A 17732-nucleotide genomic window follows, 5' to 3' on the forward strand; every position below is an offset into this window, starting at 1 on the left:
ACCGACCTATGCTCACGATCTATATAAATGGCCTACCATTGGAAGGACTGGTAGACACTGGTGCAGATCGTACAGTTATTAGAGGTGCCAGTTGGCCCAGTCACTGGCCAAAGATTAAAGCAGACACCTACATGTCTGGCGTAGGAAGATCAATTGCAGCTGAAGTTAGTGCTGCCCCTATGAGATGGACTTTTGAAGGCAAAACAGGAGTTTTTACTCCTTTAATAGTTGAAAAAATCCCCATCAATCTGTGGGAAAGAGACGTTTTACAGCAATTAGGATTAAAAATGAGTACTTCGGTTTTTTAAGCAGGGCTGCTGTTGAAGTTCCTATCCAATGGAAAACGGATACACCAGTGTGGATAGAACAGTGGCCTTTAGGTAGCAATAAAATTCAGGCCTTATTAGATATAGTACAGGAGGAGCTTGAACAAGGGCACTTACAATCTTCTCTAAGTCCTTGGAATTCCCCAGTGTTCATTGTAAGAAAGAAAGCTGGAAAATGGAGGATGCTCACTGATTTAAGAAAAGTGAATGAACAGATGGAAACTATGGGAACTCTTCAGCCTGGACTTCCATCTCCTCCTACTCAATTGCCGAGAGAATGGCCTCTTTGGGTCATCGATATTAAGGATTGTTTCTATTCTATCCCTCTGGATAAGGAGGATATGAAAAGATTTGCCTTTTCAGTGCCCAGCGTTAACTTAGCTGAGCCTTATAAAAGATATGAATGGACAGTTTTGCCACAGGGAATGAAAAACAGCCCTACTATGTGTCAAATGTATATTGCTGCTGCTCTTGCTCCACTAAGAAAAGCATTTCCAAAAGTTATGCTATTACATTATATGAATGATATATTAGGATGTGCACCTGAGAAACAAATGCTAGAAGCATATCTACAAAAGACCATAGAAACACTAAAATACTACAAATTGTACATAGCTGAAGAGAAAATTCAAAGACATGGTCCTTTTCAATATTTAGGATACGAAGTATACCCTAAGGTGCTTACAGTACAAAAACTGTCCTTAAGAACAGAGAAGCTAAACAGCTTAAATGAGTTTCAGAAATTGATAGGAGATATCCAATGGATGCGACGAGTGTTAGGCTTGACTACCTATCAGTTACAACCATTATATGACATTTTAAGAGGAGACAATGCTTTAAATTCCCCACACCAGCTTACAAAAGAAGCTCAAGAGGCTTTGAGAAAAGTTGAACTGGCTTTATCCAATGTGGTTGAAAGAGTTACTCAAAAACCCTTGGAAATATCAGTTTTTGTCACACAAGAGGTACCCACAGCAGTCCTTCATCAAGGAATCAGTGTGATAGAGTGGGTGAACCTCCCGACACAACCAGAACAAAGCCTTACTCTTTTTACCCAGTGCTTGTGGCTAGAATTTTATTAAAGGCCATTAAGTGAGCAGTACAATTATCTGGGACAAGACCTGACAAGATATACACCTTTTACACCAATACACAAATTAATGTGTGTTGTGAAACCATCCCAGAGTGGCAAATTTTATTAGCCATGGCTCCAAATTTTGCACATGGGTCTCCATTAAAGATAACCAGACTGTTACATAATTGGCGATGGATTCTTGAAAAAAAAGTTTCTAAAGTTCCTCTTAAAGGACCAACTATCTTTACGGATGCGTCCAAACACAATATTTGTGCTCTATACTCTCATGACTTAACTATAAAGAGAGTAGTCAGAACTCCTTTTCAGTCCACTCAGCAGAACGAATTATATGCGATCATGTTAGCTCTTACTTATTACCCAGGAGACATAAATATAATATCCGATTCAGCATATTCAGTAGGTGTGGTACAAAGAATTGCCACAGCCCAAATAAAATTTGCAGCTTCTAATATATATCAGCTCTTTAAGGAACTTCAGGAGCAAGTGAGAAAACATCCAGGTAAGATTTATATCTTGCATGTCCACTCACATAGTGGACTCCCAGGCCCTATTTTTGATGGGAATTCAAAGGCAGATAGCCTTTTAACTATGTTAGCCAGTACACCTTTATTTCAGGAGGCCCAGGAATCCCATTCTAAATATAATCAGGCTGCTCGAGCTTTGCGTTTACAATTTGGGATAACAAAAGAGGAAGCTAGGAGTAAAAGCCTCTACAGCTTGCCTTCCTTTCCACGCTCCTACAATGCCTCCAGGGAAGAACCCTTGTAGTTTGAGACCCAATGAAATCTGGCAAATGGATGTGACCCATTATAAATCTTTCGGTCGTCTGTCTTTTATCCATGTTGTGGTAAACACCTTTTCAGGATTCACTTTTGCAATAACAACAGCAAAAGAGACAGCCCGAGTGGTCACTGAATTCCTCACACAAGCATTTGCCATTATGGGTGTGCCACAAGCAATAAAAACAGACAATTGTCCTGCATATGCTTCCAAACATTTTGCACACTTTTGTGCACAGTATAAGATTTTACACACCACTGGCATACCCTTTAATCCTCAAGGACAGGCAGTAGTAGAGAGGAGAAACAGAGACATTAAGACGCTGCTCCAAAAACAAAAGAAAGGGGGGGCCACAGGTAACCCTAGAGAACTACTAAATCTAGCTCTTTATACTATTAACTTCTTGATTTTTGACAAAGATGCACTGGCTCCGGCAGACAGGTTTTAAAACCCACCAGAAGGGCAGTGTCCAGTGCGAGCAGCTCCACTATCTTGAGATAATCGCCAGGTGATGTGGAGAGACCCAGAAAGTGGTGAATAGAAGGGACAAGATAGGCTAACTGCTTGGGGGAGAGGGTTTGCTTGTATCTCTACAGGTGGAGAAGGAATCAGATGGGTGCCAAAGAGCCATATTTGCCTTGTCCATCGCAGAGAGACGGAGCAGACCCTTGAAACGAAGGAGAAGACCCAAGAAATAACGGGTTGTGCTGTTGCTGATTGTGTTCATCATTGAAAGAGTGTGGCAGTTATGGCATTTGACTCATGGACATAGAAAATTGTTGGACTTCAAAACCCTCAGGAATCATTGGATTCTCTGAGACATAAGATTGTTGTAGGACTTGAAAACCCTTAGGAATCATTGGATTCTTTGAGCCATAAGACTTGAAAGCCCTCAGGAATCATTGGATTTTCTGAGAAATGATAAGATTGTTACAGGACTTCAAAATCTGCTGGAATAATTGGATTCCCTAAGACATAAAAAGACTTTTGCAGGACTTCAAAAACTTGGGGGAATCATTGGATTCCCTGATATGTGAAGCAATAGACAATAGATTGGTTTTGGACTATCTCTTGGCTGCTGAAGAAGGCGTATGTGTGACTGCTGTTTACATACTCTCCTTCTAGGACTTCTGGCAATCTTTTACAACACCATGTTGATTTATATTGTTTGTTATACCATTACTTGGGTGTGCCTTATTTTTCAGTCTTCAGCACTTGTACTTCATACACACCTTCTTCAAACTTCTTGTATCTATAAGACTTTGATCCCCCAGTACTGGCAGATGCATGTCATAGGTCATCCATTTCATTGGAATATTTCAGTACTTCAAAATGCCATTTTTTAATATGTAGATATTTACATATGTACATATTTAATACGTAGATAATATGAGTTAATTCATGTTTGTTACACCACATCAAACCTGTACTGACTGTGGGGATAATCATCACTAATAGCCTCTGCGTTATTGCTATGTGCTTGTGTAATACTTCCCATGCTGATGGGTTTGTGCATAATAAGACCCTTCAGCCCAGAAACCCGCTAGCAACCCCCACTTCCCTTTGGTGCTTTTCATCTCCCTTCCTGAGATGTCAGAGAGGGCGTGATTATCTCCTTTTTAGTGTTTCACCTCCCTTCCTGAGAAGTCAGGGGGGTCATGATCACCTCCTTTTTGGTGCTTTCACCTCCTTTCCAGAGAAGTCAGGGCGGGTGTGATCACCTCCCATTGGGGGCTCTGACCTCTCTGAGGAGTCAGGGATGGCATGACCACCTATGTTCTAAAACAAAAGAAAGCGGGATATGTAATGGGCTGAGGCTTGAGTTGATGCACTGAGGTCCCAAGCACGTGAGGCTAAATAGTAATTGGACCATACTCTATTAATGTATATGCTTGGAGAAAGAATGGCCCCCATCCACTCTTTGTGCAAGTCCTGATGTGTTATATAGGAAATGACGTTTTTGGTGGGTGGAGGCAAGGGAGTGGAAAGGGAAGCGGAAGGAGAAACTGCTGGCTGGCATCTTGTCACAGCTGCTCGCATTGCTATCGTGGCGGCCCTTCATTTCCAATCCCCCTCTGCTAGCTGGCTTCCTGTTGCAGCTGCCCATATTGCTATTGCAATCCTTCTTGCCCATATTGCTATTGCAATCCTTTTTCACCTCTTCACTTCAATAAAGATTGAAGATTTTTCCCTTAACCTGAATTCTTGACTCTGGCTGACTTTGGTCTAAGCTAGGCTGTTCTTTGGATAACCTACATAGTCTATTCCTGAACCTATCCTCAAAGCCTTTCTTTCAGAAGTTGTGTCTTGCTTATTTATCTAAAGAGATAGGGTCACCTTTGTGTTCCCATAAAGTGTTGGAAAAATGTTTTTGTATCACTAGAATGAAAGTTATTATGTATTTTTTTATGTATTTAATTTTTCCTTTACTTACCTCAAAAAGAACTGTTATATCATCCATATGGTTAGTTTTCCTATTAATACAGATTTCAGTCCCTGATGAGTCATCCTAGCAAATGGTTTCATGATTTGCAGTGGTCAAAAAAATGTCATCACTCAGCAGTCAACCTTGTGTGATGAATTTCTGTAAATTTAGCTAGTCTGGTCTACAGATGAGAGACACACAGTCTATTGCTGGACTTATACACAAAGATCCAGCTTGAAAGGACCAATCAGTGCTTAGAAATGAGAAATTAGGACTTTGGAATGTTCAAGTCACAGAGACAGTAAGTCTGAGGTAGAATTTGAACTCAGGTCATCTGAATCTGGAGCTAGAACTCTGGCTCTGCATCAAGTTGCTTCCCATGTTCTGCTTGAAAAATCTTAAAGAACCTAGGGTTATCATCACATCACAATAAAGTATAGGATTTGAGTAAATTTAAACATTACCTCACTGGAAGCATGATACTGTATGAAAGTAGCAGAAATGGCATGGCTGAAGGGGTCACCTGCTTTGGGTGCCATATCTTGCCTAACCAGAAGAGCCAGATCCACCAACTAGAAGAAAAGACAAAATTCAGAAGGCGAAGCTAAACACTGAGGACACAGGATCATCACATATATATAGACAAAAAGATTCCTTCATGAAAGCTACCATAATCCTTTATATCTACTTGCTATTTGCTGTAGGCTCGATGTAGGCATAAAAGATATAACATTTCTAACCTTCTGTGCTTCATGGTGTTTCTAATCTCAGAATCTCACAAAATTATCCCTCTAGTTTTCCAACACATACAATTTGAAAATTTATATTAAAATGTATATGTGCACATATATATCTATATATAAAATATGCATATACATTTGAATTATGTTGGCTGGAGAAAATGAGCAGTAGAAATTTGGTTTCAAAATAAAACATTATGGTACTCTGTACTTTAAGATTTACAAAGTATTCAACATATAGAACTCACCTTCACAAATAAATAGCCTTTTGAAGCAGGCAGTATAAGTATTGCTGTCCCCCATAATTAAAAACGCTATCCATCTCAAGAGAGAGAACTGAGAAACTCTAAGCACATATTGAAATACGCTTTTTTTTTTTCACTTTCTTTATTTAATTCTGGTTTTTAGTCTGTGTTTTCTTTTGCAACAGATATATTTTGCATGACCTGATATGAATAATTACCATCAAATTGCTTATTTTCTCAAAGGGGGAGAAGAGAGAGGGAGAGAATTTGGAACTTGACATTTTAAGTAATGAATGCAAAATTTTTATATATAACTGGGAAATAGTGAATGAAGCAAATAAAATATATTTTAAAAAAAAGTTTTGTTTCCATTTTAGAGATGAGAAAATGGAGACTCGGAGAGAGATGAAACAATTTGCTCAAGGTGACAAATTTAACAAATGGTGTAAAGAAGGGAACAGAAGCTTCTTGAAAGCAAGGGATAGTTATTTTTGTTGTTTTTGTTTTTGTTTAACTCTTTTTGTGGTGACAAAACTTGAAATCAAAGGGATGTCTATCAATTGTGGAATAGTTGGAAAGAAAAAAGTCACAAAGGCAAATATATGGTATATGAATATAATGGAATACAGGATATACCATAATGAGCATATTGAAAAAAACTAGCAACTCTGAAAAACATAAAAGTGGTAATGAATGCAATAATCAACCATGACTTCAGAGGACTTTCAGATGAAAAATGCTACTTAGCTCCTGAAAAAGAGGTGAAGAGATAAACAGGCAGAATGAGACAAACATTTTTGGTTGTATCTATTATGAGAATTTGTTTTACCTGACTCTGCATCTTTTTTTTTTGTTTGTTTGTTTATCTTTATTTTCAGTGGTGGGAAGTGAAAAATAAATGCTAGTTAATTTTTTTTTTTTTTAGTTTTAAAAAATATTATCTTTTAAATACCACACAATTTATTTCACATACTTTTCACCATGGCCTTTCTCTTTTCCAAAATACATTTATTTATGGGACGACATTACAGACAAAATGAAGAGGTAAAAGGCATCAGGAGTGGCAAATATGAAATAAGATTTGGGAGCACATACAGTTAGCCAAAAAAAAGGGGGGAGAAGGGAGAGAGTTTTAATAATTAACAAAGGAAAAGACAAGTTTCCTAGTGTAACTCACAATTGATCAGGACACCAGAAAGTGGGAATTTGCCACTGACTGGCAGGCTAAATTCATAGAGAAATTTACTACCCTAAAAGAGTTAGTTAGCTATACAAAAAAGGAGAAAGATACCATGAGGTATAGGGAAGGGGATGGGAAGAAAGATACCAGAAGGCAAAATATCATGACAGGTTAATCCAAAAGGGATTCAACTAAAATGGAGTGGGTCATGGGCAGATTTATAGGGGAAATTTAACCTCAGGGATTTGACATCTGATTCAATACAGTAAGACCTTCACAGGGTATGGGACTATAAGGTTGAGCTGATCCCCATCAAGGCCCTCTCTTACTTGCCTCAGGAAGTAATATTATCAGTACTTCAGGCTTTCTCTGCCAATTACACTAGTTCCCCAGGACCTCATCAAAAAGGCCATTCCTTATCATTCCTTACCTAGACTTAATCATTGCTTGGGTATTGTTTCAGTAAAACTGGGACTTATCAAAGACTTTAACTTCCAGTCATCTTGATCTATACCTGGCCATTGGACCCAACTAACTTCCAAGGAGAAAATGAGGCTGGTGACTTTCCATGGCCCTCCCTCACTTAAATCCAATTCACTTGCATGTCATGGTTTCCTTTGAAAACGAAGGACAAATAACAGGATGCTGTTTGTGCTGTACATTAGTGTGAATTCACTTAATCAGAAGGTTCTCTCCTATCATCTGGCTAAGATCTGTTGTTCTGAAGGATGAGACCCTCAACTGCTGCATGCAAGAGATTATTGTACATCTTTGTACAGTGTACATTTAGTGTTTTGCCAAGGTGAGAGGTTTGAGGCAAAAGGACAGTAGGAATTTTGGGAAGAGACTACTAAGAGAAAAGAGAAGCATAAAAAGGCAGATGGGAACATGTTAAGAACTTGTGACTGTTTTTTAGAGTTTAATTTTATGAGGTGTAATCACACATATAACCAAACTATATGTGTTTAGATTGGGAACTTCAAAATAGCTGAAAAAAAGGGAAGAAATTAAGGTAAAGCTGTTTAAATTTTTGTAAAGATGTGTTTAAATTTGTTTCATAAAGTGCTGTTTAATATAACAATAACTGAGAAATTTGTCACCATCAATCTCTATCAAAGAAAATTTGTATGTAACTTTAGTTGTATGGAGGTAGTTGAAGATGCATTCTTTGAAATTTAGGGATAATATCAGCTTGAATTTAAAAAAAAAAAAGGTCAAGAGGAATTTAAGATGAATCAATCAATTACCAGATGCTTACTAAAGGCCTACTATGTGCCAGGCACTAAGTATTAGATGCTGAGGATATGAAGACCAAAAAAATGAAATAGTCCAAAGCTTATATTTCATGAGGGTGACAACATGTTCATAGATATGTAATATTAAATATATATGATATATGTTATTGTTTTTTCAGTTGTTTCAGTCATGCACAACTCTGTGATTTCCTTTGGTACCATGTGGATACTATTCTTGGTAGGAGTGGTTTGCCATTTCCTTCTCCAGCTCATTTTTGCAGATAAGGAAACAAGCAAATAGAATAAAGTGACTTGTCCAGAGAGATAAGTCTTCCTGACTTTAGGCCTGGTGCTTTCTTCACCCAGCTTTCCCCGCTTTTTGTATCTTTATCTATCCATAGCTACACATACATACACACATGTGGGGGGTGTGTGTGTCAAAATAAGTATAAGATACTTAAGGAAACCTGAGAGAGAGAGTGCATTAGCAATTGAGGGATAAGGAAAGGTTTCATATTGATGGAGCTTGAGTAACTAAGAACTACCTACATGGGTGGGACAAGGGAGAGTGAGGAATGAGAATTATGAGGATTATTAATCTTGTAGAATCTTGGAGAATGGAAGAATTGTGGTACCTATGATAATTGGAAGAGAAGTGGGTTTTGGGAGATTAGTTGGTAATGCAAAAATTCAAGCTTGGGGAAAGACTTGTGCTATGCATTATAAATTAGTAAGCAATCTGCATAGATTTGATATTTAAGCCTTTGGGAGCTGATGAGGCTTCAGACAGTATGTAAAGAGACAGAGAAAAGGTCTTGGAACAGAGCCTTGGGGAATATCAACAGTTAAGGGACATGACATCAGATGATGAGTCAGTGAAGGAAACTGAGAAGGAGCAGTGAAATAGGTAGGAAGGGAATCTGTAGAAAAGAGTATCATGAAAACCCAGAAAGGAGAGAGAATGTAGTAAGAGGTAGGAAAAGAAAATAGAATGATTTCAGGTTGGCACTTTTTTTCCTGGCTTGTATCTCGGGAACTGTGAAGAAGCTGTCTTGATGAGGGACCCAAGAATTTTAGGGCATAGATCAGAAAACTAGGGCCCACAGAACAAACATGATCCATAATCTGGTTTTGTAGTATTCTTACTTGATGTGCCATACAAAAACAAGGTAGTGGGTTCAGATTTGGCTGATAGCCCACAGTTTGCTGATCTCTGTATCTAAAGAGCAGAATCCTGTGCTTAGCATAGTGTTTTGCATGTAGTTAGTACTTAATAAATGATTTTTCACTGATTTATTCACACAATATGTAAAGTGCTTTTTGGATTTGAACATACATAAACATTAAATATCAAAATTCTTTTTAAAAAGTGACAACTATTGTTATTAGTGTTTATTCTTAGTTGATTTCTTTTTGCTTAGTTGTTTCAATGCAAATTCCTAATTTTAATTTTTTAAATTATTTCTAAATGGGAAAGCATTTTCATTTTTTTTTCAGTCAGTTGCATCTATAAGAAGCCCTGCTCATTGGACTATGATGGCATAACCAAGCATTTATCTGGTAGTAGTACATCCAAATTGTACATAAAGTCCAAAGGCAACTTCTGGTTTTGTACGATCATAGCTAGAAAGCAAAAGTATTACAGGAATTATTTTAGAAAATTGTAATTTTTGTTGATTTTTAAATTAAACCTTTTTTTAGATTCAAGTTGCTTAGGTTCAGTAAGATGATATTTAAGAAGCATTCTGAAAGTGAGAAAGGAGGGGATTAACAAGATTGGACATAAAAGATTATTTAAAACATGGGGAAAGGTAAACAAGAAGCACGATTGAAAACTGAAGAATGGAATGAAAGGGGAAATTTGCTATATTGAAACAGCTAAGTATAATAAAAATTAGGGAAGCAATTAAATACAAATGAATCCAACACCCAAAAGATACTGATAACTAGTAGAAGCTTTAAAGTTTGAAATCATGTGGCTTTCACAAACAGGAATCACTTAAGATCCTTGGATGAAGAAATAAAACATGGAATATTATACTATTCTTTTGTTTTATTATTAGATTCTAGCCTACTGGGGAAAATATCACCGTGCCTAAAAAGTTCCTTTAATAGCAATACAATCTTCCTCTCAAACAACATGTTAATAAGCTAGTTCTTGCTGGGTAAATGAACCCATATTAGACCAGTGGAGTACAAACATAAGAAATGACAATTCCTGGCTTCAAGGAGCTTAACAGTCTAACTGGGTAAGACATAGTTTACAAAGGGCTTTTACATATATTATTTCATCAGATTCTCTTTACACTCCTCTGGAAGGGAGACTGACCACATTACCATAAATACCAGTAGGGGTGTTCACTATATACAGACTTAAGTGTTTTTTATCCTTTTCACCAACTCATAAAGATTCCTTTCTCATGAGGCATCCTCTGGTTTTCAGCAAAGATTCCATGCAAGTCCCTCAGTTTCACAGTTGAGAAGATAGACAAGAGGCAACTGAGTGGACAGCTTTAGGTCACAGTCAAACAGAGAAGACTGATCAAAAATGATTTTTGTTTTTCAGTGTTAGTCTTCCAACTGAAGATATATTACTTGCATGTTAAGATCTTGCACCAGTTCTCACTCTTTAAAATTTTCTTCTTTTATTTTATTTTTTAATATTGATTTTGAAAAATTTTGAGCTCCAGATTCTATTGTCTTTCCAACCCCGCCCCACCCACTGGGAAAGCAAACAATATGTATAATACCCATTATACATGTGAAGTCATGCAAAATATATTTATATTGAAATCATGTTGTAAAACAAAAAAACCCAGAAAAATAAAGTGGAAAACAATATACTTCAATCTACACTGAGTTTATTAGTTCTCTTTCTGAAGATAGAAAAAATTTTTCACTAAAAGTCTTTTAGAGTTTTCTTGGATCATTACATTGATCACAGTAGTTGTCTATCATAGTTGTGAAAGTTCTATTCACTATGTATCAATTCATGTAAGTCTTCCCAGATTTTTCTGAAACCATTCTGCTCATCATTTTTTATAGTATAATACTATTATATCACAATTATATGACACAGCTTGTCATTCCCAATTGAAGGGTAAATACTTTTGTTGTCTAATTCTTTGCCATCAAAAATAACTACTATAAATATCAATCTCTTTTTTAGAGATTCAATTTATAGATACAATTTAAGCTGGGGGTATGTGACACCACTTCTATTAATATTCCCTTCCTAAGAGGCATTTTTATTTCTCTTTTGCTATTAAGATAACATGTTAAAAATTCAAACTGGATAAGATCTAACAAAATATTATAGAATTTCAGAAATCAGAAATTATTTTATTCATTAACTTGAAAGACCTGCAAGTTTTTGCTTAGATACACATAAATAGAAAATACATTGTCTTACCTGGGCCACAGTCTCATATGCTAAATAGGCCAAAATCTCCATGGCAATAACATTTGGTTTGATCTCCATACTGCTACAATCCAACCAGTCTCGGAACTTGGAAGCTTTTTTGGCTGCTCAATAAAAACAGTACACAAAATTTAACTTTTAATGACTCAATATTACATGGCAACTTAAATATTTTGCTGGAGTATTCCATATGGAATGATATAACAAATCCAAAACTTAATGTTTTGGACACCAGTCACAGTGCAAAGACTCTAATCCCAAAGAGCACATATTTGGCCAGATTATGTCAGAGAGCAACACACTTACTAAGAAATTTGCGTCTTATAATATGAAGTCCCAGTTTCATTGAAGACACTGTTTGGCAGCTAATGTGGTTTACTAAACTATGCACATTTGTGCACTCAGTAAATTACTTCAGCGTAAATGATAACTAGTCACATTCATTCCTTCATTCAACATTCAATTCAGTGGGGAAAAATTTGTGGTAGAAGAGAGGACATTGTAGAGCAGGTTATCTTGTGAGAAATGTTTAAATTAGTATTCACTTATTTTGTCTGTAAGATAAAGTTCAAACTCTTCACTTTGGTATTCAGAATTCTCTAAAATATTTTTTCAACTGACCTTTCTAATTTTGTTATTCATTATTTCCTAAATGACTCAAAAGTACAAGTCTACTCAGTTCAAATACTTCTATCACTTTTTGTTAATACTGTTTTCTCTTCTACTCCCCATCTAGACTATTCCCTACAAGATTTTTGTTTTATCTGAATCCTACTCACCCATCTCCTTAACCTCTCAAGTCCTCAGCGTTCTCTTCCAACTCAAAATCCCTAGAATATCCTTTGTCTAAGAAATTAATTTGGTATAGAACAAAAAATACACCACATGGATAATTAGTAAAATTTTAAAATCGTTAGGAACTTATACCTTTTTTTGGCATCTCCCCAATACCTAGCAGTGTCCTTTGAACATCCTGAGTGCTTGATACACATTGTTTGAAGTCTGTTTCATCTGAATCTGACTTTCTATGGTAAGACTATAAACTTCTCTCTTGTCAGATGGCATATAATTTCATAAGGCTATATTCTGTAACTAACTAGTGACCTAGAAGAAAAAGACTTGAGACAATAAAGATATTATTAAATCCATGAAATAATGATTTCCAAAAAAATCCACTGGGGAGAAAATCCATTGCTTACTTTTCTGATGAATATAAACTCAGGTCCATAAAATATGAAACTATAACTCAAAATGTGGGACTTTGAGTCCTATAGAGTCTTCATGGATTCCATGTAGAACACAGTTTTCATTTAAATAAATCACAAAAGACATTAAGTCTCGCTACAGAAGTAAGTATCCATAGCTGACAAGTACGGTAGAAATCATTATAATTCCTCTTAAAGCTATCTCCCTAAAGTCACCAATCATCTGGCTACTCCCTGTCATGCAGCCATTCCATTTAGTCAGTATGCTGTGACTGCTTGTGAACACTTGTTTAACATCTGTGGAATACTTTTGAACTTAGAGCTAACATGCATCAATTGCCTCAATCAGTAAAGGGCACTGAGGAAACTTTTCTCTCTGACTGATGGTAGTAATATACCAACAGGATTATGTGACAATCCCCTAGAGAGTTTGTTTTAGGAGGGTATGGGTGGGGAAGGATAGGAAATAGTTGAGATTCAATCAGACTCACCTTACAGAATCATTAAGTTAAAAACATTCTTTAAGAAGCCTTGATCCTTTTTTGTCCTTCCTGTATCATTCTAATATTTATAGGACTGAGCTCTTGTAGAAAACAAGATACTGGAGATAAAGGCAAATGTTTAAAAGTGAAGGGACTTATAAACAGGGTAGCTCTTTAGAAGGAGAAGGGAGAAGAAAACAAGGACATTTAAGCAATGAGAGAAAAAATATCAATAAAATGAATTTTTTTAAGATGAAGGAATATCAATAAATATAGTAGGTACTGTATGGCTGATTGGAAAAGAGAATGGGATGAGGAACCTTTCAATTATAAGTATGAACTTGGTTTTGTGCTACTTGCCAAGTCCATTTGGTCTTCCACTCTCAATCTATTCTTAAAACCACTCAGTGCCTAATGCCTGGACTATCCACTATGCTTTTTCCTTCTATCACCAAAAACTTCCTTTTGAAGCCTCTTTTTTGGTGATAGGCCCAAGCTGGCCATATTTCATTCTTCCCCTCACATACCTCAGCTGTGTTGCTGACTTTGCCATCAAGCCCCAGTCAAATGACCCCCTGCTTTTCAGCTCCTATTTACATATTGCTTTTCCCCCTTTGGAGGCTAAGTTCTTTAAGAGCAAGAACTATTTTGCTTTTGCATTTATGTTTCCACAGGGCTTAGCACAGTGCCTGGCACAGATAAAAGTTTAATAAATGATTGTTGCCCATCACCTCTTTACTTGACTAGAAAAATCTTATGCAAAAATCATGTCATTCACCTACTCAAAATTCTCTCACAGTTCTTTGATGACTATATCAAGTGAACTCCAACCTCCACTGGCATGGCTTTTAATATCCTTTGTAGACTGGTGTTATGCTGCATTCCAAGATTTATTTCATATAATTTCTCTCCAGTTAAACTAAACCAATCTTTGTTTTCTGAATATGTGTTATATTTTCTTGTACATCTTGTTCACTATTTCTGCAATATCTTGCTGCTGCATCTTCAATGAATTCTAATGTCATTTTCCCCCCATTTGACAATGTCTTAATTCAAGCTTCACATGATATTTTACTTAGAAATGCTTTATTATATAATTATACACAATATTTTACATTATAGTTATCTTAATTTATGTCTTATCTCACTACTAGGCTATACTATAAGCTCAATAATTCTTTCAAACATCATTTTCTTGAATAGACTAAACTTGCTCCCTACAAAAATCTTTTTATCATAATCACTAAAAAGGAAACTAATTGGTTGGTTGGGATTTGTCTTTTCTCTCTTCTTACTGTCCTTTGTCTAAAATTCTAAACATAATCCACAAGGCATTATTAACCTGCCTTTGACACTTGTCATTTCAATATTCCTTCTACATCTAGAACAGATTATTAAAGAAATGCTTTGAAAACTCTTAAAACAGGAGTAGTTTCATTAAGTGACAGCATGAGTTTATTAAGAATAACTCATATGCAAATAATCTCATTTTTCTTGAAAAAAAAAAGCTATTAGTACAGGGAACATTATGAACATATATCTGGATTTTGTCAAGGCATTTAACAAATCTCTCACCAGAAAAGATAAAGAAAATTGATTATGGTAGTTACATACAGATTAGGAACTAGTTGCATGACTGGATCTAAGAAGATGAATTAATGGAACCATACTAACACAAAGGGAGTCCTTAGCAGAATGTCCCAGGGTTCTAGCATTAGTTCTATCCTCTTAAAAATTTGTACCACTGAATTGGCAAAAGAAAAAAAAAATGTTTTTTAGCAAGTTTGGAGATTATGGGAAGCTGAAAGAGGCCATTTAATACATCTGATGACAGAAGTGGAATCCAAAAAGATCTCAACATACTGGAACAATGCAAATAAATGAAAAAAAAATGATACAGTCATAGAATTAGATTTTTTAAAAATCAGGTATACACATAAAAAGAGACAGAGATCTAAAAATCAGTCCCCAAATATACTTTGGGTAGGAGTTGGGTAACTATAGAAATCTCTACTAACTCTTGAGATATGTGACTCTTCAATGTTAGGGTCAAAATTCTAAGTATTCATGCAGATGCAGTAGATGCCAAATAAGCAACTTTTACTAAGCTGTCTATAAAAACAGCCTGAGTAACAAAAATAAAAATGCAGCCAATTTGAAAGAAAGAAAGAGAGAGAGAGAGAAAGAGAGAGAGAGAGAAGAGAGAAAGAAAGAAAGAAAGAAAGAAAGAAAGAAAGAAAGAAAGAAAAGAAAAGAAAGAAAGAAAGAAAGAAAGAAAGAAAGAAAGAAAGAAAGAAAGAAAGAAAGAAAGAAAGAAAGAAAAAAAAAGAAAAGAAAGAAAGAAAGAAAGAAAGAAGGAAGGAAGGAAGAAGGAAGGAAGGAAGGAAGGAAGGAAGGAAGGAAGGAAGGAAGGAAGGAAGGAAGGAAGAAATGTAGATCTTGAGGTATAAGAGAAGGAATCATGGGGAAAGGGAGAGATCTATAAAAGTATATAATAAGATAAATATCTGATCATCCCTCAAAAATCAAAATTTCCCCTAATTTATCTTAGTACAACAACTAAAGATATGGGAGTCCTTGATCAATTTCTATATTATACCCTTAAAGAGTCCAAAAATTTCATAGAAGGTCCCTGTTCCTAAGTGAGCAATCAATGAATCAAAATTTTGATCAAAGATTTAAGGGAAACATGTTTGATAGGTCACTAGTTCTTAAAGTTTGATGTATCAAAAAGGCAGGGGAAAGAATGAGGACATCTCTTCCCTGGAAAGGGTTTCTGGATTTGCTAGCATACTTGGATGACAGCATTCATAATCATATGTTAAGAGAGCAGCACAGATTCTCTTATCTAGGTTTCCAAATTGTGACATACCCATGGGTATCAAATAAACAAATATTTTTAAAAGACACATACACATACAAATTCTAATTCAAGGGAAAATAAACAATAGCATCCAGTTTTAGACCATTATTTAATAAATTATTCTCTTTCCTAAAAAGTGGTATTACTGCTTAATATTCTTATTTTTTAAAATATTTACTCATAATTTAACTGCAAAAGACATGCAAAATTGAATTCATTGTTACAAATATTTATTAAGCACTCACTTCATCTTTTCATCTGACTTTGTTAGTTCTAGATTTCTAACCCTACTAGCCATATGTAATGGTAGATAAATTTCTCTAGAGAATTAAATTCCAAATGTGATTTTTAAAAATATGGCTCAGTAGCATCTAATGGTATTTTATAAATTTAAGATTTATACTTGTACCAAGTCTTGATTATAATTTTTTGGTTTAAAAATGGCATTATCAAAAACCTCTCATTTGCTAAAATTGCCATAATATGAAATATCACTGACTCAATGCTTCAAACAGATGTAGGATGCTAGATTATAATTAAAATTGGAAAGTGTATTAAATTAGAAAAAAAGAAATGCTTGCTCCCTAAATGTGTTTTTCCTACATTTTGCTGACATTTACATAAGATACTACTGGTAATGTGTCATTTATTTGCATTTTATCATTCATAAATGAAGTACTCATTGCTCTAAATAAAATACATCATTATTGTCAACTACATAATTGTTTCTCATTTAAAGACACCATTGTTTATACTCCTTCAGTGTTCAGTCATGTGCTATTTTGTCATGTTTTTAAACGGACCTTTTATCACATGCTCTCTTTGACCTTTAACCCAGAGCCTTAGTCATCACTGAACTGTTGCCTTACTGATGTCTTGCTACATGATCTTGCTCATTAATTTAGAATGATTTTTGTCACGCGCCACAAGTTCTTCTAATAAGTTGGTTTTCAGTGCTGGGAAAATCCTAATTCTTTTTCTGTATTATTAGCGTTCCCATGACATGGACTAACAAATTTGGCTAATGCTGAATAAGTTCCACAGTAGGAGGTTATTTGGTGAAATTGAAAAGATGCTTAGCAATGTCTGTGGGCACAAAAAACAAAGGAAAAGCTTAATAGTATATTACTATTTTTAGATGCTTTCAAAGGCACTGATTATTCTGATAGCATAGCATCAATCAATGGCATGTATGGCAACAGTGGCATAAAAATAATAAGCTGATATGAAAAAAGTGTAAAGATAAATAAAGATGAAGAAAAATCTATTGTTTTTAATCTTAAAGCAAAATGCTCATACTTTATAAAGACTTGTGCTTTATCTTTTTATTTCTTTCTCCTTTCCTCTCTTCTATCATTCCTTCCTTCTTCTTCTTTCATTCACTCCATTTATTCATTCAACAATAACTTATAAAGGGCCTACTGTGTGCACAGTACTGTGCCAAGTCTGGGGAGACTAAGACCTTCTTTTCCTTCAGGAAACTTACATTCAAGGAGGAAAAAAAAAAAACCATAAAATCCAGATGACTATAATTCCCAATTACATAACTATATAACTTCTAACTCTCTACCCATTACAAAACAAATATATTTATAATGTGGTAAAAATGGATGGGACAGTGACTTCCTTTTATGAGCTTTTCAACAACCTGTAAGTATTTGGTTGTTGATCATATAATGATTTATGCAGTATATCCAATGTGGAGTCAGGCTTAAAGAGAAGCAAGGTAGGCAG

General features: G+C 35.4%; 1 protein-coding gene across 2 annotated transcripts in view; it reads right to left on the bottom strand.

Moving 5' to 3' along the window:
* The window catches only part of SUPT3H (SPT3 homolog, SAGA and STAGA complex component), a 589460-nt gene that overhangs the window by 112630 nt on the left and 459098 nt on the right, over positions 1-17732 (bottom strand). For both annotated transcript variants that reach the window (XM_051997074.1, XM_051997073.1), the window contains exons 8-9: positions 11440-11552; positions 5092-5199 (exon numbers count right to left, since the gene is read on the bottom strand). In XM_051997074.1, coding sequence (XP_051853034.1) covers positions 5092-5199; positions 11440-11552 — 221 coding nt within the window. The remainder of the gene's footprint in view (positions 1-5091; positions 5200-11439; positions 11553-17732) is intronic.

Source organism: Antechinus flavipes, chromosome 4, assembly GCF_016432865.1.
Source record: "Antechinus flavipes isolate AdamAnt ecotype Samford, QLD, Australia chromosome 4, AdamAnt_v2, whole genome shotgun sequence".
NCBI classification, from domain to species: Eukaryota; Metazoa; Chordata; class Mammalia; order Dasyuromorphia; family Dasyuridae; genus Antechinus; species Antechinus flavipes.